The following is a 22,152-nucleotide window of genomic DNA, read 5'->3' as shown; positions in this document are numbered from 1 at the left end:
ATTGTGCTCTCTACGGACGCTGCAGATGGCGGCAAGGCGCAATCAGGCGGTGAATCAGTGGGCTATCTCCACGTGCCACGCCGGGATCCGATTCCGTTTGAGGTCGTTGTACTCGATGCATGGGCTCTGCCGAACAACCGCACGATGGCCTCCTCGCGCGCCGGCCTCGGTCTCTTTCTGTGCATCGCTCCCGGACGGCGTTACCCAATCCTCGCCATCGCCGGGCATGCATATGCGCGACGGAGGCGACACCCGCGCCGCCCTACGCTCGCAGGTGCACATCGGAGGCAATCGCCATGCGGCCTCTCCGACGGCGATTGCGAGCTCAGGACGCCCGAGAGCGTTCTCGCCCCCTGGTGGCTGTGTCCTCCCACACGTGGCTCCTGGCTGATCTGCTCATCCGTCGGGCATCCCGGTGCGTGGGTCCTCTCTTGCCTTCGCTCCCTACGTGTGCACGTTCAGGCGGGCGGGGTGCGTCTTTCAATCTCACGATACTTTTTTGCATATGTCGCAGAGACAGAGCACGAAGCCAAAACCTTCAGGACGTCCTTACGTGGCTCGCCGCTCTCGCTGCGCAGCGCGCGCCAGTCCGAGCCAGATACAGATCCACGACTCCCACACACATCACCACCAAATCCGCCTGATCCGCCCCCGACTCCAGCCTCGGCCACATCCCACGTCCATCACGTCCCCCGTCCACTCGAAACGCCTCTTCCCCTTCGATTTCTTCATCCCGCGCCTGCCTTTCTCCCGGCGGTTCGGCCTATCGCCTCCCAATCGCCCCGCCCTGGTACTCTTCAGCCATCAGTACTCTAGACGTTGTGAAACATATCACGTCCACTTCCTCCGACCCACGACATCAATGTCTGCCCTCTCAAGAACTCGAACTTCGTGATCCTATTTGCGTCAACCCTATTCACCACATTCTGATCCATCTCGTCCTCCTGATTCCCGACGCGCTCACTCGCACCAAGCCCTGATCGCCCCGTGAACCACGAACCCTGCTTCGCGCTAAATGCCATTGACATCCTTCGTGGACACCTGATACTGATCCCCGGACCCCGGGGCGGGGGCACGATCGCATCCCTGATTGAACCATGAAGATTCACATCCTCTCATGGCTCATCAATTTCCTCCACCGGGCTTACTCACCGCAGTCAGCCTCGAACGCGTCCGCCGTCATGCTCTTCTCGTCATCTCCGGAGGTTTTTCCCTCTCTGCCACCTGTAAGTGTCTTCCTGTCTTCTGTCAGTGTTCTTCCTGTAGTGCTCACCACAGTGACAAGCGTCTTCCAGGATCCAGCGATTGCAAGGTGCAAGGTCCCCGCAGCGGCGGAGCGCCACGCACGCTTCCCCCGGGATCGTACCTGACCTCGAACGCCAACGTCTGAAGTACTGAATAGGTCGAAAGCAAACCGCGAAACGGCGAACAGCGAGCTGCGCTCAACCTCCGCGGTCACCGGCCACCAGCCACCTGTCGTCCGTCAACAGGTCCGAGTCGAGTTCGACGATGCATATGCGTGCACAGTATCGGTTTGCTGGTTTGCTGGCACGTCCCGCGGCCGGCGTTCGGCCGTGAAAACGTGAAACCCGGTACCCGGCGGCACTGTCCAGTGCGTCAAGTTCAGGTTTCAACGCGGGAGCAGCTGTCGATCGCAGCCAAGTTCAAGTTTCGAGCACACCAGTCCATCATGCCTCAGACCTCAGACCTCTGCCCAGCGATACCTACCTAGGTCTAGCAGGATGGCATGGCCCCATTCCCAATACCACGATACACGATTCGCGCTTCACTCGCACGATTCGCGATTCACGAAACAGACCCAGAACACAGAACAGAACACAGAACAGAACACAGACGCAGCGGGGCTAACGCGCCTCATCCCCGCGCGTCCGACTCCGTGCCTCACCTCAGGTACAACCCCCCGTGCGCGTGAGGTGTACAGCATCGAGAGAGGCGCACCCCGCACACGGAGACTGCACGCGCGAGCTCCACTTCCTGTGTCCCCGCGCCCCCCCTGGTGACTGGTCCCTTGCCCGGGTCCCTCAAGGCAATTCCGCCCTTCGGAGTCCTCCAGCCCAGGAACGAGTCCGAGATGTGCAGAATCCAGATCCTCGCCCTCCCTCTAGGGCCTGATCGACGGCGCGGGCGGGTGCGGGCGCGGGTGCATTCATATTAACGGCGAGTCGCGCGGGAGAGGGGACGGGACGCGTCTGTTCCTCTGTGCTTTCTGTCTCGTTCTTTTTCTTGTTCTGGTTCTAGTTCTGTTCGGCGGTCTGCGTTCTCTGCTGAGTGCGTTGTGCGCCGTGCTCTCGTCACACCCGCCTCTCGAAGCCGCGCGCCGCTCTCCCTCCCTCCCCTCCGTCTCTTCCCTCCGCGCCCTTGAGTCCGAGTCGCGGCCGTCCGGGGTCTCAGTTCAACGTCGACTCTCAACTCTCGACTCAGGCCTCACACAAGCGCAATTCCCCGGCGTCCCGTACGTCCCTTGTACCCTTGTACTCCAAACGTTTCCGGCACGCCGCACGCACACGCTGCGCGTTCACGCCTGCCCGGGACGAGATGTGCCTCTCCCGGACCAGTCCCAGCGGATCCAAGGACCACGACGGCTCGAGCTCCGCGCTCCTCTCACTCTCACTCTCACTCTCGATCACGCATACAAGCCCATCCGTGGTCCGCTTCGAACATGCGCACCTATCGCCCGTCTTCTCCGTCTCTCTCGTCTTTCATCTCCCATCTCTCTCTCCTCCTCTCTCCTCCCGGGCGTCCTCGCCTCACTATCACCCATCCCCTTCGACTTCGATTTCGCGCAAACCGGCGCACGCTCACGCTCACGCTCCCGCGGCGGTGGGCGCGTCTGGAAGCTGGAACCCGGTGTTACCGCGCCTGCGCTCGCGCTCGCGCTCGTAGTTTCATGTAGCTTCACGCTTCACGCGCACGCTTCGCACGTCGCGCCCTGGTCCTTCTTCGCCCTCGCCTTCGCCTGCGCGTTTCGGCCGGTCTGTGTTCTGTATCCTGTGTTCTGTGTTCTGTGTTCTGTATCCTGTGTTCTGTGTTCTGTGTTCTGCGTTCTGTGTTCTGTGTGCTGTCTTGCGTTCTGTCCCTCGCGGTTCTGCAGTTCTGCGTGCCTCGTTCTTCCAGCTTTTTTTTTTACTGACAACTGGCAATGTGCTGGTCACTGCATCCGGACCCGCGCGTTCTGTATTCCCTCCCTTCCACCATTCAACGTTCAACGTTCAACGTCGACATTCGAGCATACGGACATCCCGGCGGCCCCGGGACTGTACAACCTCCGTCGGAAACCCCCAGGGCTCTTCGTCTTTGTCTTCGTCTTCGGTTCCAACTTCGGGAGGCACGCACGCACGGACGCACGCACAACCGCACTGTACCTGTGCGTTCACAGGTCCGATCGCGAGGGCCCGCCCGCACTGTTCACAAGTTCCTGTTTTACGACTTCGACGACTTCCTGCACGCTCAAGTTCTGAGGAAGGCGACGTGCTGAGCGTTCGTCCTTCTCCACATTCCCCGCTCAGAGCTCCCATTCTCATTCTCATTCTCATTCTCGCAGTCGTGCAGCGCGTCGGCCGGTGAAGCGCAAGTACCTACTACTCCCGCTCCCGCTCTCAGCCTCAGTCTCAGTCTCTATCTCAGTCTCTGCTTCGCCCTGAGCTCCGTCCGACACGCGTCCCGGATCTGCTGGATGAAGATCTACTTCCCGAGTACCGAGTACTCACTCACTCAAGACTCAGGTGGCAATGGCAATAGAATGCGCACGAGACCACGCGCTGACCAAGCGCGAACCTTGCGACCCTCGTGCGTACGAGTCAATAGATGCATATCAGATCCCGTCGGACACCCTTCTTCCCATGTGCCCCGCCCCATGCCTCCAGTTGACGAAGGACAAATCTTCAAGCTGCAAGGCCTTAGGCATGGGCCTCGCTGGCCTCGCCCGGGCAGCTCTCGGACGGACCGGGTACGTACCGTTGCCGGAGGGCGTACATAAGTATGTATATGGGTTGTTCCGCTCGCGTGAGCCTCGCGGCCCCCGTACTTCTGGGTACGTACGCGAGTGACTAGTGAGTAGCGGGGACTCGCGAGGGTACAATGTACATACCTTGCACACGGCCCGCGGGGAGCTCAGGGCTGGGTATGCATGAAGCTGCGGCTGAGAGTGTACACTGCACGGTGACGTTACGTCTCGTACTACGTGCCTTGGTGACTTCATCTCCGAGGACTCGCATCGCAATGTATCTTGATTCTTCAGCTGAGACGTGCTCGACGCGCTTGATCATGGAGCTTGCGCGAAAGTCCCTGTGCCCCCCAATCGTCAGCGCAGTGTTGTTCATCACAAGTCAAGTGGAGCTGCTGTACAACGGCTACTGGCTACTGCTCGCGCCCCCGGGCATTTTGCCTCCAAGAGGCCGGAAAGGGGGGGGGGGGGGCAGGCGAGCGAGCGAGCTTCTCGGAGCCGAAAGCCTCGCCGCGCAATGCTTCCGCGGTGTAACGTGTAATGAGTGTCCTGTAGTATGAGTTCTAACTTCGGGATAACCTCGCAGGCTGAGCGCTGAGAGCGCATGATACGCGCCACGCGCGCAAGTTTCTGACAAATCCAGGCTTGCAACCTGAAGCTGAGAGCTGAGAGCTGCACAGTGCACGCGGAGTTCTGGTACATACCACTGGCGAGCTTAGAGCAGAGCTTACACACGGACGGACGGGGATGGTCAGGCACAGACGCACTAACCCCGGACGGCGAATTCGATGGGGATCGTGCCAGACGCAGACGCGAACGCGAACACGAAATCGTGATGAAACGTTTAGGCGGCTTTCCTGAAATCCTCACGCGCACGCGCGAACGTTCTGCTGTTTGATCAGCGGCCGGCGGACGCGGCCCACGCCAGTCGCGGTCGAGGTCAGTGCTTGCAAACACACGCTGTCTGCCTGTATATTGAACTCTGCCACATATAATGTACAGAGCTGGGAGCATACACTCGAGGGCCGGGGGAAGGAGATAAGGTTCGTGCTCACGTACACGGTACACGTTACACGTCCCCGGGGCCAGGCACGGCGTGTCCTCACTGCGAGAACGCGAATCTCGCCGTCAGATACTGCAGATAGCCAGGTCCGCGTGAGCAACGGCGGCCCAGCGCAGCGTTCCCGCCGGCAGCCCAAGGCACCCCGCTCCCGCTCCCGCTCCCGTCACCGGCCAGTGCGACCCCGGCGTCGTCCACGCGTGGCCCGCTCCACCGCTTGCACAGCGCTGCACCATCTGGCGGCGCGCTGCCAGCGAGTTGGGTACGCACGTCGGCCCCGGGGTGCCCGCCCGCCGTGACTGCCCCCCGCCCCACCCCGCGCTAGAGCGAATCTGTCAATGTGGATTGCAGCCGACGCCCGCCTCAGCCTGAAACTCCGGACCGTTATCAGCGCTCGGCCGTCGCGGTCTCTATTGGGTTCGCTGGCACTGGCAGCCTTCCTTCGTCCCGGCCCACAGTCGCGCCGTGCCCACTCCCGACTCGACGTCTCGCAATCAGGCGGCCACGCCTTGGCCTCGGATTCCGCGTCGCTGTCGAACGGAACACGGGTGTGAAGATGGGCGAAGACTGTAGACAGGGACGAAGATTTCAGTATCACACCCGAGACTCCGAGTCTTCTGGCCATGGGAGGCTGCAAACCACGTTCAGCTCCTCCGCGCCGCAGTGCGCACTACGGGCTCACCTGCCCGGTCCGCCATGCACGGACCGCTCGCGCGCCGTTCAGAATGATCATTTGACTAGCAGTGGAACAAATTACAATGCAAAGCTGACGGCGTTAACCTCAGACCCCACTGTCAAGTGTCCGCTGCTCTAGCAGTGATGGCGCCCCGCGCGAGTAAACCACATCGGACGCTCACTGGCGCTTCTTACTCTTCTATCGCAATCAACCCACTTGCGCTTGCGCTTGATACGTACTTACCCATCAACCCTGCCTGCGCGATCACCCGATCGTGTATCAGGAAACTTCAGGAATTCGTCGACGTGTCTGTGTCTTTTCGCCAGATGGGTGATAGAGAAGCCACGCAGCCTGCCACCTGGCAGGGTCGACGCCCCGCCGGGAACGCGCGTGCGAGAGCGTTTACGCCGCTACGCGTACGAACTACCGAGCTACCGAGCCGCGAGCATATGTAACCGCCACCCAAGGTACGATCAGCGATGTTCGCGTCCAAGTGACGGCGGTCGGGGAACCTAGATCTCCGCGAACTTGAACTAGCTTCTGGCAGTGGAGGCTGGCTGCATCGTGCCATCGCAAACGTCAACGTTGAGTGTATGTGGTCTGCGGTGTTCTTCGGAGAGTGTTCAGTCCGTGCACTCCGTGAACACTGAACCGCTCGAGGGAAGAACAAGGAGAGAGTACGGCAACCTACTTCCTTACCGCCGTCGTGTTCACGTTCGCAGGTGACATGCCAGGAAGAGTACCGGCGGGAGGAGGCTGGAGGCTAGAGCTTGTCACTGAGTACTGAGTCGCCGGCGCCGCCGTGCACTAGAGTGCGGAGGATCGTCCGAGAGTGGCCTGGAGTCCACGGCCCTGAAGCTGAGGCACAGGGACGCAGCGAGCGCTGAGCGCTGAGCGGTGCGGCGTGCCTTGCATTGAACGGACCGCGACCCACGTACGGACGCAGGCTGACTGACGGACTGACGGCCATACTTATTATCGGTGTCATGTAACCTGAGGACGCACAAGAACGAGAGCTCCCCGACCACTGTTCTTTTCATCCCGCTCGGCGGAGTTGCGGCAATGCCTGCCACTGCTCATCCCGCCCCGCCCCGCCGTGGCGCGCCGCCATATATTCTCGATTCTCGAATATACCTGGACCTCTACGGGCCCGATCTCCAGACATGATCGGCTTGGACAGCGACAGCGGACACCACACTGGCACGCATGCGACTACCATTGCAGAGCAGACTCGGAGGAGCTATAGTAGGTTGGCGCGTTCTCTACTCACCTACATAGGCTAGTCTCAAAGGCTCGGGACTCACGGTGAGTGTTGTTCCACTGTGACGAGTCGGGATACACACCCCATCTTGCGACTACTCTTTGTCGTCGTCGTCGTCGTCGTCGTCGTCGGTGCGAACTTGAATCCAGGTCTAGTGGCATGTTGGCTGTGGCTGGTCTGACCAGCGAACCCCCGCCTCTGAGACTGGCTGGCCGCATCCCGCCTTCATAATTGAAGGTACAATGGGCAACCCTACCTCGCCCCGGTGTGTCTCTTGAATGTCTGGTCCTGGACCTGCGGCCCTCGGTCAGTTCTGCACGGGGGAATGATGTTCAAGCTCAGTTGAGGGTAAGGGATAGTCACGGTGGCTGGTTAGAGTCGGATATGAGCAGCCACTCGGACCGTGCACCAGGGCCCGCGGGGTTGACAACGACGGCTGGCTGGACACCTGCCAGCAGCACTGGGAACCCGACAGGAGAGCAAGCGTCCTAAGGAGCGCAAGGAAGACTCCTCGAAAGGCAGGCATAAGCTACCAGAGGAGGTGACGTCGCAACGAAGACGGATTCCGGCCTTTCTTGAGATGCTGAGGCTGAAGCGGATTCCGACCTCTCCGAGTCCTCTCACCACTGCTGCGACTGACCAGCCCAAGCGCGGCAGGTAGGATTCGGGGCGGAGCGAGTCACCTTCCGTGCTTTGGGAGCCTGGCAGCGTGCGGGCGGGAGCGGCAGCGTCCGTCGTCCGACTCCATGTTCCCGCGTGCCAACACGGCGCGAAGTCGAAGTCGAAGTCGAAGCAGTCGGCCCCGTGTACCGTGTACGTGCGTTCGAGCGGCCAAAATAGACTCCCGCTGGATGGGAGTTGCGAGCTGAACAATGCAATGCAACGCGCTGGGTCTTAGACGATCGTCACCGATAGCTATCTTCGTACTCTGAGCTTACCGGGCGGATCTCGTTTGAGAACACGAGAGTCCGGAGTTCACAGACACAGGCTCACTTGCCCATCCCAGGGAGTGGTTTTCTCGAGATGCGGGAAGTTGCGGCCCTCCGACGAGGCGCCGCGTGTCCTTGGGCTCGCCCGCATGTCTGGTACTAGTTGCGGTGCGCTTTGTGCGTCCGATGCCCGGTCTCCGCCGGGGACGACCTCGTTTCAGCTGCGTGTAAGTGAGTTCGTTTTGCGGACTGACCAACTTCTTGTGAACATGGCTTGGTAATGACGATGCGAGAACTCAGAACACACACCTTGTACCTGTGACGTGAAGGGTATCGTACTAGTGCACGCGCAGTTCGGTTCAAGCAACATCGGATTCTGGAATCCCACCAGCACCGGCGGCGGGGCCCCGATATGGGACTACAGTACCTACTATGAAGTCAGTGGAGCAACGCATGGCTGGAGATACAAGGCTGTGTGCTAGCCGCGTTCTAGCTTGAAAGAAGTCGTTCGAGTGGTACTTTAGCGAGAAGATACATCTGGAGTACGCGATGTTGTTACTGCATATATCCGTCGTGTGTGATGGACGCACTGTTATCCCATGTCCTGACGCTTTCGACTATCACCGCGAACCACTTGGACAGATGGTTTGATGGCGACGCGACTCGCGAGACAGTTGTGTACATACGAAGGTGGCATGCGTGCCGGCGGACCAAAGCATCAGCCTTGGCCCTCAGTGGACGCGAGCCTCCGAAAAAGTCCTACGCGGGATTCGTAAGACCCGCAAGTCCGCAAGTCCGCAGTCCCGGTGAAGCGGTGAAGCTGTGTGAACGCCTCCTTCTCCCCGCCAGAGCGTGAATGTTGAAACAAGAAAAGTGGAGCTCGCGCGTCGGCAAAGCACTGCACAGTGCACAGTCTGCAACCCTTCGGACAGTCGTGAGCACACAACACCCCGAAAAGGCAATTATCGCACTTGTGCGTACCTCGGACAATTTTGGACGCGCGACAGCCTGAGGATGCCAGAAAAGTTCCCGCCCCTTGGCGTTGTGCCCGTTTTGCCCGTCGCATTGTCCCTCCCTGGACCGCCGGCGGTCCCTCCGACTCGCGAACCTACGTCCTCAGTACCCAGTTATAGCAGGTGCCTGAGAGTTCTGGCAGAGGACTGTACCAGAGGATTCGGGGCGGAAGTTCGAATGGGAGATCCGGCGCACGCCGAGGGATCTGGGAAGGGGGGGGGACCTGAATGGAAGACGAGGTCACGACGCTGAACTCACGGTGAACAAGCTCATTGGCACACTCTCGCATTTCGCATTCCCCCGGCATCGGACAGTAGACACCGAGCTTCTGCGTCCATGCATCCACGCATCCACGCATCCACGCATACAGTACTTACTATACTGACGCTGACGCTGAGCAGAGTTCGAGTACGAGTGCATTATTGCACAAGGGGTAAGAAGCTGTCCCGGTGCATCTGGATTCTGGAAGGCGGCGCCCCTGGACTGTCGCACTCTCGTGTGTGCGGGAAGAGCCGTCCATGCGAGCCCCTGACACGCACGCGGGAACTGGAGGAGTGGGACCCCACGCTTTGCGTCTCGCCGCCGGCACGGATGTCTGCATTCTGGATTCGGTTCGGACTTTAGAGGCATCAGGCCGGTCCAACAGAATGCGAACGCGGACTGCGAACTGCGAAACTGCGAACTGTGAAGTGTGAAAGTGTGAACGCAGCGCAAACGCCATCCTGACACACATACGCACGCACATGTATATATCTGCATCTCATCTGGTCGGCCACCGGCGGACCAGGCGGCGCGGGAATATGCGTATGGGTGGGGATCGTCTGATTCCGATGGGTGGACACAATGTTGACAGTGGCAGCAGATAGATGTGGGCTGCTACTGCTGTCTCGCCTCCGCTCAATCTACTCATGGCACAGATGCACTATGAAACGTGAGCTGGGAGCGGCGGAGGCAAGGCAGCCGCCTTTCTCCGTTTGCATCCGGGCCGCATGCGCCCTTCAAGCCAAACTACAGCTTCGATAACGGACTAACCTGAATTCCAAGGCCGCAACGTTGCGTAAACCGTCAATCGTTGCGCCTACCTCGATTGCGCCCTGCTTGAGCACTTGTTCCTTTGCAGACGCCTCTCGAGTCTAAGTCGTTCGTACGCGCCTGCAGCCTCGGTTCACCCGCCGCGCGCGATAGTGATTGGATTGGCTCAAACTCCTGTCCAACTGGCTCTCGTCACCTGTAGCATCTTCAGAAGTTCTGCTTCCCCGCAAGCGCATCGAACCGGACCACCTGGAACGCCGGACGGCACGGACGGCAGGAGCGTTGAGCACGTAGAAGAAACCGTTGTTAAATCAGGCACAAGGGAATAGGTGTATTGAGTGTCCGAGCGTGTAACTGCATGAACACGAAACACGAGATCAAGAGCAAGAGCACAAAATCTTCGGTTTGTCGCGCCGGAGAGAGGACATCGTGTCAAGATGGAGGAGGAGCAGATGGAGATACTGAGGCGCAGCCGGAAACGCGACGGGCGACGAGGTACGAGGTACGAGCTGGAGCGGGTTGGATCAGAGTTTGCGGTTGGTGTTTGTGTTGCATCCACACCGCATCTCGCATCTCGCACTGGGGCATGCGCACGATTCGATGCGAGATACAAACGTGCAGCGAGTCCGACGATCAGGGATGAGGGATCAAAGCCGCAGAAGACGTCCCACAGGCCGGCGACTTGTGGGCGGGCGAAGACCGCCAGACTGAGGAAGCGAGGCGAGGTCAGGACGCCGTGCCCCCGCCTCCCCCGCCGCCGGTGTACGGCTGGTCGACCTTGTTCTCGATCTCGAGCATCGCGCAGAACGCCGCCGTCTGCGGGTTCGCATAGTACGGTGCTGCACACGAAGTCTCGGTCAGCGCAACTGCACTCACAAGGAGGACGGCGGGACGTACGTTGCATCCGCGCATGCGGGTCGTTCGCACTCGGGCCTGGGGCCGTCATCGCGAACTGTTGCACGTCGTCGACGCACGCGAGTTCTTTATTGGGGAGGACGTGCTCGTGGACCCACTCGAGCTCGCGCGCGACGGCGGCGCGGGCGGGGGCTTCGTCTGGGTACGTTGCTTGGTTCCGCGCGAGCGACATGTGCTGGTTGAATGCGCGGGTGATCGCGAGCCATTCGGGGTCGAAGGCGAGCGTGGGTGGGGATGAGGATGTAGGGGTCTCGACGTCGATGACCTAGGATGAGTGAGCGAAGTGACTTGTCACTGAAAGGTGGGTGTGCGTACCTCGAGGAACTGCCGTCGAGGCAGACACTTGTCCAGCGCGAGGAACTTGGTCTCGGTTGGCGGTGGCGGAGGCGGAGGCGGCGCCTCGACCTCCTCTTCCTCGTCGTCCAGCGTGATCTCATCCGGGTTATTCCTCGATACCTCTTCTCTCGCTGCATTCTCGCCCGCACCTCCCGACGCCGGCGCACCATCCTCGTCATCCTCGATATCAATCTCATCCGGGTTCTTCTCCGTGCTCGCGCCCGGTCCCGCCTGCGCCTGGTGCACGACCGTAGCTTCAAATCGACAATGCAGGTGTGCGGAGAACCACCACTGCGGCTGGAGCGTGCGCAGGAGGCCCATCATGGGCGGAGAGCCGAGCACGCCCTTGTTGATGTCGTCGCGGAAGTACGGTTTGCGCCGGAGGAGGCCGCGGAGGTCGCCGTGGTGCTCGATGCCCTGGGGCCAGTCGTGCGAGAGGAAGATCGTCGGGGAGGAGAGCTGCGCGCGGGGGCGAGTCAGTGTGCATGTGCAGGACAACGGAGAAGGCGCACGTACGAGGGAGAGGCGGATGATGTTGTACTGGCGGATGTGGTAGATGCTGCGCATTGTGCCGTGGGTGTACGGGATGCGCTCGTAGTGGCCTAAAGTCACGGTCAGCACATGTCCACTAGGAGGAGGAGGGTACTATTTCGATAGCTAAAGAACAATGCACTGAACCCTGACGTCTCATCCCAGGGCCGTTCCTCCAACCCTGAGCTCATGCCAAGATACAGACCAAGCAGCCTCGAAGAGTCGTCATCGTGTAGCGATCCGCAAGTCTGCAGTCAATGAGACAGGCATCCGCCGCTGGCGGGCATCACCCTGTTGTCCTACCGAGGGCCTAAGCAGCTCCCCGAGACTCACAGGTGGCAGGATGGTTCACGGCATTAGCAACACACTGACGAGCGCTTCGCGCTGCCAGGGCCCAATGAGGTACATCCGACCCAGATTCGAGCCATACACCCTCAGAACTGCACTCCGGCTTATCTGAAACAACCCGGCGGCTCCGGTATAGAGTGCCAGGTACTCGGGAGAGCAGCTAGTGCTCCGAAGAGGTCGCAAGGCAGTCAGGAGGCCCGATCCACGAGGTCACCACTGTACCAGCATCATCTGTCGCACCCTGTTGTCCTACCGGGGCCCATACGGCTTCCTGAGACTCCCAGAGGTGACACGTACGCTCTGTTGTCCTACCGAGGGCCCTTACAGCTTCTCAAGACACCCAGAAGTCGGTATGGACAGATCATCTGCGTTCTTATACACCGGGGGCATTGCGCCATATATCAAGCAGATACATGCTGAACAGACGTTGAACATTGGCCAAATATTACTCGCGTGGCGCCGATCGGCATATTGCAGTTACATCCTGGTTGCAGGAGGCATTTAAAATATATCCAGGATGTGTCGAGATTTCCTGTCGCATCTCAAATGTGTCTACAATGTAACAGTGCAACACACGCTGGTCAAAATTGGCCAATGATCATGCTAAGTTCAGCATGTTTCTAGGGGATATATGGTGCAATGCCCCCGGCGTTATGAACACCCCCGCTCCGAACGAATGTTGGCGTTACGCATAGCTTGCGTCTCGCGGAGAGACAATCGCAAGGAGATCATCGAAGACATGCGTGATGACTTGGACTGACCTGCACGGAAGTCGCCTGGCTTGAAGATGCCCGACGCGCCTGCTATGCGGACGCCGTTGACCTGGACGCACCCCGCATGCCCGACGAAGTAGATGTTCGGAGCGAGCCATCCGCCGTGGTACCTACATCGCGCACATAAGTCAGACGGTCGGTCGCATGTAGAGCTCGAACTCACAGCTCCCAGAAGTAGTTCGAGGCTTCATGGTTCCCGCCAATGACCAACGTCAAGATCGGTGCCCTCGCCTCCCCAGCATAGTACCTGCCCGCCGTCAGTCCACGTCACTCACGCCCGCGACGAGCACAGAGGCCCACCTACTTGGCGAACCCGCCGAGCTGCTTGTACTTGTCCGGGACGGCCATGCATTGGAGGTCGCGGTGGTTCCGGATCGCCTGGAAGTCGCCGCAGATGAGGAGGAGGTCCACTTTGTAGCCGTTCTGCTGCTCGAGCGCGGCGATCTGGGCGTATATCGCGTCGAGCTCGCCGTGGCAGCAGCCTTCGATGGCGATCTGCGTATGCGGTGTGTGAGGGCGCGGTCCAGGGCTTTAGGGACAGGAGCGTACCTTCATCTTGTGCGCTCCTTGCTTGAATATGTGGCTCGAGAGCCTTTTCAGAGGTCGATATACACGTCGCGTTCTGTAACTCCAAGCTGTAGACAGTCGAGGAAGAGAGACAAGCGACATAGACGATTGGCGTGAGCGCCACTGGCTGCAAGCTCTATGGGCGCTTCGTACCTTGACTTCTCTCCTCCGCTTGAAATTTGTCCCTTCCTCATATCCTCTCTGCGCCATGTTGCGAACAGTGTGAGTGGTTTATTACTACCTGAAGGACATGGATTGACACTACTGTGCTGCAGGAAACCGAAAACTGCGCGGTCGAAGCGAGCACTGCAGGCTCGCGAGCCGAAGGAAGTCGAGGACCCCCGGACGGCCATCTTCGTGAAGGGGACGCACGCAGGAGAGAAAGTGAATGCGGTGATGAAAGAACTCGTACGTCTCGTCCCCCTTTGACCTCCACTGAATCTAAAACTGTGGTGCGCAGATGGCGCTGAAGCGACCGAACGCAATATCATTTTCGAAAAAGAACGCGGTGCGGCCGTTCGAGGACGCATCCTCGCTCGAGTTCTGGTCGCAAAAGAACGATGCGAGCATGTTCGTGGTGGGGCAGAGCACGAAGAAGCGGCCGCACGGGATGACATTCGTGCGGATGTATGACTATCGGGTGCTGGACATGTGCGAGGTCGGGGTGGACGACTGGAAGAGCATGGCTGCGTTCAAAGTGCGTCGCATTCTATTCTATCATTCTGCTGGAGTGCTTACGTTCCGGGAAGACACCAAAAGCGACCCCGGGGCACAAGCCGCTGTTGCACTTTGCGTCGGAGCTGTTCGACTCGCACCCGCGGTTCGTCCAGCTCAAGTCGATGCTCATGGACTTCTTCAACGGCGAGGTGATCGATGGAATCCATCTCGCGGGGATCGAGCATGTTATTAGCATCTCTCTCGGACCCACACCCCCCACGCTCAATGCTACCTCGACGCTGCAAGCATCGACCTCGGCAGAAGACCCCACCTCTCTCCCGAAAGTCCACATCCGCTCGTACACGATCCGCCTACTCAAGTCCGGCACGCGCATCCCGCGGGTCGAGCTGACGCCGATGGGCCCGTCGCTGGACCTGACGCTGCGGCGGCACACGGACGCGGACCCCGAAATGTGGAAGCAGGCGATGAGGCGACCGAAGCTGCGGAAGCAGGAGGTTGAGCAGGGTCTGGGGAAGAAACGGAAGAATAAGGAGGTGGACGAGATGGGCGACCTGCGCGGACGGATACACGTCGGGAAGCAGGACCTGGGGCGGCTGCAGACGCGGAAGATGAAGGGACTGAAGAAGGGTCGGGACTCGATGTTCGTCGACGATGACGACGACGAGGGACTGGGAGAGAGCGGCGGGGACTCGGACGACGACGGGCAGAGGTGGAAGCGGGTGAGGGCAGAGTAGAGACAGATGAATATTTCTGTTTATAGTGGTACGCAGCGGAAGTTGCCACTGCAACTACACTACCATACAACTAACCAGTATGAGTACTGGTACGACATGAACACATGAGACTGTCGATAGAGCGGTGAGGCGTGGTGGAGGGAAATGAAGCGGAGCACATCAAAACCAGATAGATGTAGCCGGCGCTCAGAACTGCGCGAAGGACAGTAGGAGCGCTGCGGTTTGTACAGTACGTGTATAGTAGAGTGAAAGAGCAGAACAGACATGAGGCGAGAGTGTGCGTGCACCGGGGGGTTGGGATACGAGGGGAAGATGGATAGAGAAAGGGTCTAGACGTCCATCTTGGGTCGCCGGATCCATGTATACTACGTAACGTAAAGAGACAGGGAGAAGAGACCGAACACCGAAGGGAACATCATATGAAAAAGGGAACTAGAACAAAGAGAGGGAAAGGGGGAAGAGGAAAGCCAGATCAGCGAGGAGGTTGCCTGCGGTACGCATCAAAATGACCGGTGGCCTTGAGGTAGTACGCCAGAACGGCCGCCCGCGCGCCGGGGTTGCGGATAGTTGTACGCAGCGAGAAAGGACCCTTAGTGCTGCTCACAGCTCCTGGCGGGCTGCGACGAGCTGGCGGCAAGTGAGCACGTAGTGGGTGACGGTCTCGGGTCCGAGTCTAGCGAGGAAAGCATGACCGCTCTGGAGCTGGGACAAGATGCTTCACGGCGAGCGTGAAAGACCACGGTACAGCTTCAGAACAGCAGGGCCTGGCGGCGTGTTGTCCACAGCATGACCGACCAGAGGGAGCCCAGCAGGGAAGAGCGGGGACGGAGCGCTATGCGTAACCTCGTGTTGGAGGTCAGAGCAGTACTACCGCCGCTGCCTATGTTTGAACCAGAAACACATCCACTGACGAAGACGCATGTGTCGCGACCGCCCAGCACCTCGGTCGCCCGGGCTTGGGCATCCTCTTTGGTATCGCCTAGCACAACTTACCCGCAAGGGAGATCAGTAGGGGAAGGGGAAGAAAGAGCACACGCTGTCTGGACGTCCCGAAGGTATTGCGATGGGCTCATGCATCGCTGCACAGAGCCGTGTAGAGGCGGGTGTCTGTCAGGGAGGTCAGTCGAGCTCAATACGCAGATTTGTTGAGGCGCAGCTCCGCCGCGAAGTTCGCGTGGTAGTCAACGATTCTGAAGACCGTGGCGTGGACTTGAACGCACCCGTGATCATAAAAGCAGCGATACACTGTGTCTTGTCGACGAGGAAGATGGTTATAGTAATAGTTTGTAAGTAGAGTTTGTAGTTGCTTGTGCTTACGTAATTGAAGGGATGGGCAGAGAGACTGAGAGAGGACTAGACTCGCTGTTTGCGGACGACGATCTGCCCCGCAAAGTCGACGACGCCCGCGCCCCCGCTCTCGACGCCGCCTCTCCCGACGCCGACACCGCCGTCGGTCTCCTCAGCACCAAGTCTCGTGAGAGCACTTGCCCTACACTCCTTTCAACTTCGCTCGCCCGCCATGTCTATTAGTCCGTCTCTCCCCGTCTCTGCCCTGCCAGGCCCTCTGACTCTGCCCTCCAGCCTTCACAAACCCGTTCTCCGTCCCGGCTGACCCGACGACCTCGTGAGTATGCTCATGCTGTGCGTTTTGCTTGCTCATCTCGCGCAGGACGACCTCCACCGCGACGACGTCCGACCCGACCGCGACGACGTCGACCGACACCTCCACCATCACCTCCAACACTTCCACCTCCACATCGGACACCACTTCTACCTCGGACACCTCCACCATCACCTCGGACACCACCTCGACTACCGCTACCACCACGTCGGCGACTACCAGTTCGGACACCACTTCCACTTCCGCTACTTCCACATCCTCGTCCACCTCCTCGTCCACGCCCACCTCGACCTCGACGCCTTCCACTCTCATCCCAACGACGAGCGAGAGTGCGTTCACCACTACAGACTCGAATGGCCAGGTTGCTACCTCTACCTCCGTCATCACCGTCACGCCCTCAGTCTCGGGCACCCCTGCGACGGATAATGCAAACAAGTCCTCGAAGGGGTGAGTGTTCCTGCTTATTATTCGTTGTCTGCCCTTCTTCCACCTTCACGCACGCAAATTCGCTGCGCTTGTCCTCTCGATCGCGTTGCGCTCGCCGATCGTGTGTTTCATCTCCGTTAAGTCCGTCTCGCCACGATCCGTGTCCGGAGCGCATGTTGGCAACGGGTTTCAGTCACCGTTCCGTCTGGGAAGCTCACGATGGTGCATCTCATGCACGCTTCTGGCCTGCTTCTTGCACCTTAATGTCTCGAGACTGCTATGTCGAGTCGCGCCTCCTATTGAAGGCAAACTTTTTACCTGAACAAGCATCGTGTTTCCGTAGAGTTATCATAGGTTGCGTTAGTCCCGGCGGTCCGTACCTCGTACCTCCGTGTCCCCAGGTGGTCATTTGCGCTGCCTCTCATGTCGATCGTCTGTCGCGCAGCCTGTTCGGGATGTTGCTTTTGCGTGTACCGGGTACTTGAGGAAGCACGATCCCGGCTCTGGTACGCAGTCACCCAGTCATGACGGGGCTCCGAACGCGATGCTTGGCTAGTCTAATGCCTCCATCCTGATTCGGGTGCGCGAGAACTGTAGGGAAGCCTGCATCCACCCAGCACCGTCTGACCGTCGGTCCGGGCGTTGTTGGTCGTCCGTCGCCACCCTATCCCGAGTGCAAGATTTTGAGATGGAGTGGCGCCGTGTGTCGATTCGACAAAGTTCGTACGACCATATAGTTTGAGCTTGCTGCGCTCGCCACACTTGTTTGACTTTTACGTTGGGCGCGTCGGAGCGGACTCATGCTTTCGTATCTCCGTGGCCCTAACGCGTCTTTGGGTGGTCGTTTGTTACCTCTCTTATTAGTGATCTACATACCCACGGGTGGGGGAGGCAGGTGCAAAGTTGAAGCCCCCCCTATCGCCGACTGTTTTTTGCATTCAAATTCGCGCGTCCCCGCATCGTCTCTGATAACCTTCCCTCAGTTTCTTTCAAAACACGGGTGCCGTTGCCGGTGTGTTCGCTGTTGTCGGCATCGTCGTGGTCGTGATCATCATCGCGATCGTCACGAACGCGGTCCGCCGCCGTCGCGCCAAGAAGCTTGACCGCGAGATCGCGGAGGCCGCCGCAGAAGCCGCGCACGCCCAGCCTGCGTTCACCGACGACGACTACTACCCGCCCGACGACCGCCTCGGCGGCGGTAGCAGCGGAGGTGGCGACCTGCGCTCGATGACGACCGGGTATTCGGACACGACGCACGGGACGTTCGCCCAGCCGCCCATGAACCATGGCGAGAGTTACAACATGGCCGAGCTGAACCCGTACGACTATAGTGCGGGCGCAGCGGGTGCTGCTGGCGTCGGCGCCATGGGTCTGAACCGCGCGCGCAGCATGGGCTCGAATAACCAGACGCAGCCGTACAACGCCTTCGCGGGCCCCATGCCCAGCATGCCCAGCCCGTACGACGATCCGAACGCCGCATACAACCAGCAGCCAAACATGCGTTACCGCTCTCCCGGCCCTGGCGCCGAGATGGACCTGCTCGACGCTGCTGGGCTCGCCGGTGGCGCCGCTGCTGGCTACGCCACGGCGCACCAGGCATACGGCAACCAGCCTGGAGCGAACCTTGGGCGCAACCCCAGTCTCGGTCCTTCGCAGGCGACCTCCGGCACATCCCCGTCAGAGTACAGCTACGGACAGCACTCGCAGGCCGGCTACCAGCAGGAGTATAACCCGTACCCGCCCGCGGCCGGTGCCGGTGCCGCTGGAGCATACGCCAACCCGTTCCAGCAGCAGGCTCCGCCGCAGGGCTACCCCACGCAGCCCCACCAGCAACAACAGCAGCAACAGAGGCACAGCCCGAGCCCGCCGATGGCAGACCCGTATGGCGGGTACGTCGACGAGCCGAGTGGGCCTGCCCCGAGGTATACGAGCCCGGCTCCGCAGGCTGGGCGCGACGTGAAGGCGCCGTCGCCGCCGCCGGAGCGGTTGCTTGGGGGCAACTTCGCGTCCCCGCCGCCGAGCTCGGAGGGGCACGAGCATGAGCATGATGACAACAGGATGAGCTACCAGGACGAGGACGATTATGGGTACGAGCCGCGGCGGGTTCTCAAGGTGCGTAACAACGCTTTTCCCTCTCGGTCGCGGTATGGCTGACGTACGGATCTTCGTGCAGGTTGCAAACGAGTGAACGTGAAGCTACCCCCCACTCCCTTCCCCGCTCCCCTCTCCCCTGACCTCCTGACTTTCCCGTGGATGACGCACGACGCGCTACGACTGCCCCTTGCTAATCGCGGCGGCCGGTCCTGCCGCCTCTTTCTCTGCCTGTGCTATATGTCTGTCGCATGTCGGTAGTCGTATCCGTGCATCGTGCATCGTCCGTCCTGTCGTTGACCCGCATCCGCTCCTCGCTCGATCTCGATATTCTTTACTGCTATTTATGCCACACCTCGCTCTCCCCCGTTTCCCCATTTCCCGTTCCCCGTTTCCTGTCTGCCGTCTCTCCTGACATTGACATCTCTCTCCCGTCTCCCGTCTCACCTCACCTCACCTCACCTACATACATACGCATGTCCCAGCACACACACCTCCGAGTCCACGCGCCGCACGGCTCTCTCTCTCTCTAGCCTCGTACGCCTGACCATATCCACGGTCGATCGCACCAGGCTCGCTCGCTCGTTCGGTGGAACTGGTCTCTGTTGCGCGCTTGCCTCCCCGTCACGTGTGCCCCCGGGAAGCGCATGTATGTCGATACTCTATCCTCCCGTTTTACTTGCAGGCCCGGCCGCTGCGCCTGCCCCCACCTCGCCCTCATCCCCCCTTTCCCGCCCTGCTCAGATCTAGTACTGGGTGTAGAGGAGTACAAACGGGGGATCTCGGAGGGGCGTCGCGCGCGTGTCCGCGGCCGGGACTTTGTCGCTGTTGCTTACATGTTGTTGCTGCTGAAATCGTCGTGCCCGTACTCCGCCGAGTACCACTCGAAAGCTTGACTAGTGACACGAACGTTCTGCCTTACATTCGGCCGTCTATTCGATTTCGATTCTCGCGGTCGCATACGCGCGCGGTTCTGTGTACGTACAGTATGCAGCATATGTATGTACTCGACTATGTACATATACATACGTACATACATTGTGCGTGAGCGTGCTCTGCTGTACATACGTGTGCGACGTGAATGCGACCTTTTTTCCGGTTGTTCTCTGAGTTGGTAGTGGTGCTGCGAGAGGGTGCGCACCCGCTGTTGTATATGCTGTTGCTGCTGAAATCGTCGTGCCCGTACTCCACCAAGTACTCAAAAGCTTGACTAGTGACACGAACGTTGTGCCTTACATTCAGTCAGTTGTACATGCACAAGGGATTGATGGAGGGACGACCCCAGGGATGAACTTACGCCTCCGACTCCGAGGAGTCCGAGTCCTGACCACCCCTGGACTCGAGTACTTGGTGAACGATACACGGATTGAACGCCGGGTGAATGCTCGCTGAATGCTCGACAGAAGATGATGATGACAGTTTTCGCTGATGGGCGACGCCCTAGAGTCCACAGAATGCCGAGGATCGATAAAGCGTACTATTCAGTCGGGATCGACGAGAGTCGCTGGAGGAGGTGGCTTAGGACCGGTGCCGAGGCTCCGTCTTCAGCGAGCACACCAAGGTCTTCTCTATCTCGATAGACCTTGTCCAGGTACTCCACAGCGCCAGAAAGGTGCGCGATGCGGCAGCAGGCAGCGTGGATGCGGAGATACTTGGGACTGGGGAGGGGGAGGTTGTAGCGTGAAGTGAAGGTGACTTCGCGCGGGACCTCGGACGGATCGGGGAAGTAGGGAGGGCGGGTTTCGATGCGGTAAGTGTGTGGCTAAGGTCGTTGGCGTGGTAAGTGCTGAGCGCTGAGCGCCCGTATTCGAGGAACGATGCACATGGTAACGTACCTTGTCCGGGACGGCCTCAAACCACAGGTACAGCTGGTCGAAGAAATGATGTAAAACCGCGTCGAGCGTCAGGACGTTCTCGAGACGGTGAATGCTGGATCCTGCGAGCTCCTCCTCCATGCCCGTATATCCGAATCGATTCAGTATAGCCCACGTAGTTGCGACGTGATTCTTCTGAACTCCAACTCTATTAGTACAAGCGACGGGCAAGAACGCACACGGGTCGCGACGCACATCTTCGTCGGCCCCATAGTGACCTCCACTGGGAAAGCCCAATGATTGGGGGAAAATATGTGCGCATTCAGTGACAGTTGTGGGGGACGGCGGTGGCATCTCCACAAGGTGTAGGGAAACGCCGTGGAGGTCGATTTTTCCGGTGACCATGCAGCGGAAATCGTCCCTGAGTAAAGCCTGGAGACATTTCAGATAAGAGAAGCGACAATGGTATGAGCGCAAGGCATGGAAATGCTCGACATGTGAGGAAGAGAAAAGAAAAGAGGGCCCCGAAGATATACTTACTTGAGCTTTGGTAGTTACGTCGTCTGTCAAGCTAGGCTTCAACTCCGCGAGTATGTCATTGCGGAGCGTGTCGAACAACGATCTTGAGAGTTCTATAGGTGGACTGCGGGTTGGTGTGGACGGCTTGTACTGTTTAACTGCATGCAAATGGATCAGGAGTGACAGAGCGACCTGTGTCGAAGATAGGGGGGATACGTACACAAAGAAACGATGTAGTTCAAGTATACCTGTCCGAGCTCATTTATCTTTTGGGTGGAGTCTCCACGCTTGTTAGCGGCCAAAACTTCGGAAACAAAAGGCGCAGGATTGTCGTCGACAGGATTCAAAAGCAGCCATCCGACTATGCGAGCGTTGATGAGGTTCGTGGCGGCGCCCGACGTGTGGCCTTGGGCGTGACTGTCCACTGCCTGACGTTCAGCTTGAAGGACAAGTTGATAAGCAGCGCTCGACACTCGCGGGCAGTCTTCTTTTGCTTTTTGCAGAGTAGGCAGACCGGTAGCCATCACCGCGGTAGGCGGCAGAGCCCTCATCGCCATTGACGCTCATGCGGCAGCACAAGTTCTCACGCCGCTTCTTTCGAACCACCAACTTCATCGTCCGGCTCGCCACTGACAATTTCATAGACATGCAGTATTCATCATCACCTTTGCTGCGTTGCTACAGCTGGCATGTCACTTCATCGCAGGTTCCCTGAAACCTGAGCAGATCGGACGCGTCCCCGGCATGCGACGGGCCATCGGAGCGTCCGAGTCGTCGCGTTTGTTCTATCCTCACGAGACTTCCCCGTCCCATAGTGCACCACAGGACCTTTGTTTACGCTCTGAATACTCGAGAATATGTAC

The 22,152-nt window shown here is 59.3% G+C and overlaps 7 protein-coding genes across 7 annotated transcripts; 3 read left to right on the top strand and 4 right to left on the bottom strand.

Moving 5' to 3' along the window:
* The first annotated feature begins 2,067 nt into the window (after nt 1–2,067).
* Nucleotides 2,068–3,258, top strand: L226DRAFT_538237 (uncharacterized protein). The gene has a single exon (XM_067681453.1). The coding sequence runs from the start codon at nt 2,557–2,559 to the stop codon at nt 2,902–2,904; it is 348 nt and encodes a 115-aa protein (XP_067531946.1). The 5' UTR covers nt 2,068–2,556; the 3' UTR covers nt 2,905–3,258.
* Nucleotides 3,259–5,000: 1,742 nt separating this feature from the next.
* Nucleotides 5,001–5,353, bottom strand: L226DRAFT_538236 (uncharacterized protein). The gene has a single exon (XM_067681452.1). The coding sequence runs from the start codon at nt 5,258–5,260 to the stop codon at nt 5,093–5,095; it is 168 nt and encodes a 55-aa protein (XP_067531945.1). The 5' UTR covers nt 5,261–5,353; the 3' UTR covers nt 5,001–5,092.
* Nucleotides 5,354–8,330: 2,977 nt separating this feature from the next.
* L226DRAFT_208308 (uncharacterized protein) lies at nt 8,331–9,259 on the bottom strand. Its single transcript, XM_067672888.1, has 3 exons — nt 9,057–9,259; nt 8,872–8,998; nt 8,331–8,812 (listed from the first exon to the last, which is right to left on the bottom strand). Exons 1-3 carry the CDS (start codon nt 9,209–9,211, stop codon nt 8,609–8,611), a joined length of 486 nt encoding a protein of 161 aa, XP_067531944.1. The 5' UTR covers nt 9,212–9,259; the 3' UTR covers nt 8,331–8,608.
* Nucleotides 9,260–10,662: 1,403 nt separating this feature from the next.
* L226DRAFT_574112 (DBR1-domain-containing protein) lies at nt 10,663–13,394 on the bottom strand (the record flags this gene model as incomplete). Its single annotated transcript, XM_067684976.1, has 8 exons — nt 10,663–10,775; nt 10,834–11,116; nt 11,167–11,646; nt 11,704–11,789; nt 12,828–12,949; nt 13,003–13,086; nt 13,144–13,334; nt 13,389–13,394. The coding sequence occupies 8 exons, from the start codon at nt 13,392–13,394 to the stop codon at nt 10,663–10,665; spliced, it is 1,365 nt and encodes a 454-aa protein (XP_067531943.1).
* Nucleotides 13,395–13,559: 165 nt separating this feature from the next.
* On the top strand, nt 13,560–15,095 carry L226DRAFT_491939 (Brix-domain-containing protein). The gene is made up of 4 exons (XM_067677376.1): nt 13,560–13,628; nt 13,682–13,814; nt 13,867–14,103; nt 14,156–15,095. Exons 1-4 carry the CDS (start codon nt 13,615–13,617, stop codon nt 14,816–14,818), a joined length of 1,047 nt encoding a protein of 348 aa, XP_067531942.1. The 5' UTR covers nt 13,560–13,614; the 3' UTR covers nt 14,819–15,095.
* Nucleotides 15,096–16,337: 1,242 nt separating this feature from the next.
* On the top strand, nt 16,338–19,053 carry L226DRAFT_574110 (uncharacterized protein; the record flags this gene model as incomplete). Its single annotated transcript, XM_067684975.1, has 5 exons — nt 16,338–16,347; nt 16,400–16,442; nt 16,488–16,886; nt 17,849–18,977; nt 19,039–19,053. The coding sequence occupies 5 exons, from the start codon at nt 16,338–16,340 to the stop codon at nt 19,051–19,053; spliced, it is 1,596 nt and encodes a 531-aa protein (XP_067531941.1).
* Nucleotides 19,054–20,260: 1,207 nt separating this feature from the next.
* L226DRAFT_208273 (uncharacterized protein) lies at nt 20,261–22,074 on the bottom strand. Its single transcript, XM_067672887.1, has 5 exons — nt 21,510–22,074; nt 21,311–21,447; nt 21,026–21,202; nt 20,792–20,965; nt 20,261–20,718 (listed from the first exon to the last, which is right to left on the bottom strand). Exons 1-5 carry the CDS (start codon nt 21,844–21,846, stop codon nt 20,434–20,436), a joined length of 1,110 nt encoding a protein of 369 aa, XP_067531940.1. The 5' UTR covers nt 21,847–22,074; the 3' UTR covers nt 20,261–20,433.
* Nucleotides 22,075–22,152: the final 78 nt, after the last annotated feature.

The sequence above is a fragment of the Lentinus tigrinus genome, assembly GCF_003813185.1.
Source record: "Lentinus tigrinus ALCF2SS1-7 unplaced genomic scaffold L226scaffold_30, whole genome shotgun sequence".
Classification (NCBI taxonomy): Eukaryota; Fungi; Basidiomycota; class Agaricomycetes; order Polyporales; family Polyporaceae; genus Lentinus; species Lentinus tigrinus.
This window is presented reverse-complemented; position numbering and strand designations above follow the sequence as displayed.

Bases quoted from the DNA above. Each gene is read 5' to 3' on its own strand.
- L226DRAFT_538237 (XM_067681453.1), top strand. From the start codon at position 2,557: ATGTGCCTCTCCCGGACCAGTCCCAGCGGATCCAAGGACCACGACGGC.
- L226DRAFT_538236 (XM_067681452.1), bottom strand. From the start codon at position 5,260: ATGGTGCAGCGCTGTGCAAGCGGTGGAGCGGGCCACGCGTGGACGACG.
- L226DRAFT_208308 (XM_067672888.1), bottom strand. From the start codon at position 9,211: ATGCCGGGGGAATGCGAAATGCGAGAGTGTGCCAATGAGCTTGTTCAC. The intron at 8,999-9,056 runs GTACAGTCCTCT...CTGAGGACGTAG, and splicing joins CTTCCGCCCCGAATCCTCTG to GTTCGCGAGTCGGAGGGACC. The intron at 8,813-8,871 runs GTACGCACAAGT...GACTGTCCGAAG, and splicing joins CGCGTCCAAAATTGTCCGAG to GGTTGCAGACTGTGCACTGT.
- L226DRAFT_491939 (XM_067677376.1), top strand. The intron at 13,815-13,866 runs GTACGTCTCGTC...TGTGGTGCGCAG, and splicing joins ATGCGGTGATGAAAGAACTC to ATGGCGCTGAAGCGACCGAA. The intron at 14,104-14,155 runs GTGCGTCGCATT...CGTTCCGGGAAG, and splicing joins AGAGCATGGCTGCGTTCAAA to ACACCAAAAGCGACCCCGGG.
- L226DRAFT_208273 (XM_067672887.1), bottom strand. From the start codon at position 21,846: ATGGCGATGAGGGCTCTGCCGCCTACCGCGGTGATGGCTACCGGTCTG. The intron at 21,448-21,509 runs GTACGTATCCCC...ATTTGCATGCAG, and splicing joins GAACTACATCGTTTCTTTGT to TTAAACAGTACAAGCCGTCC. The intron at 20,966-21,025 runs GTGCGTCGCGAC...GTTGGAGTTCAG, and splicing joins ACTATGGGGCCGACGAAGAT to AAGAATCACGTCGCAACTAC.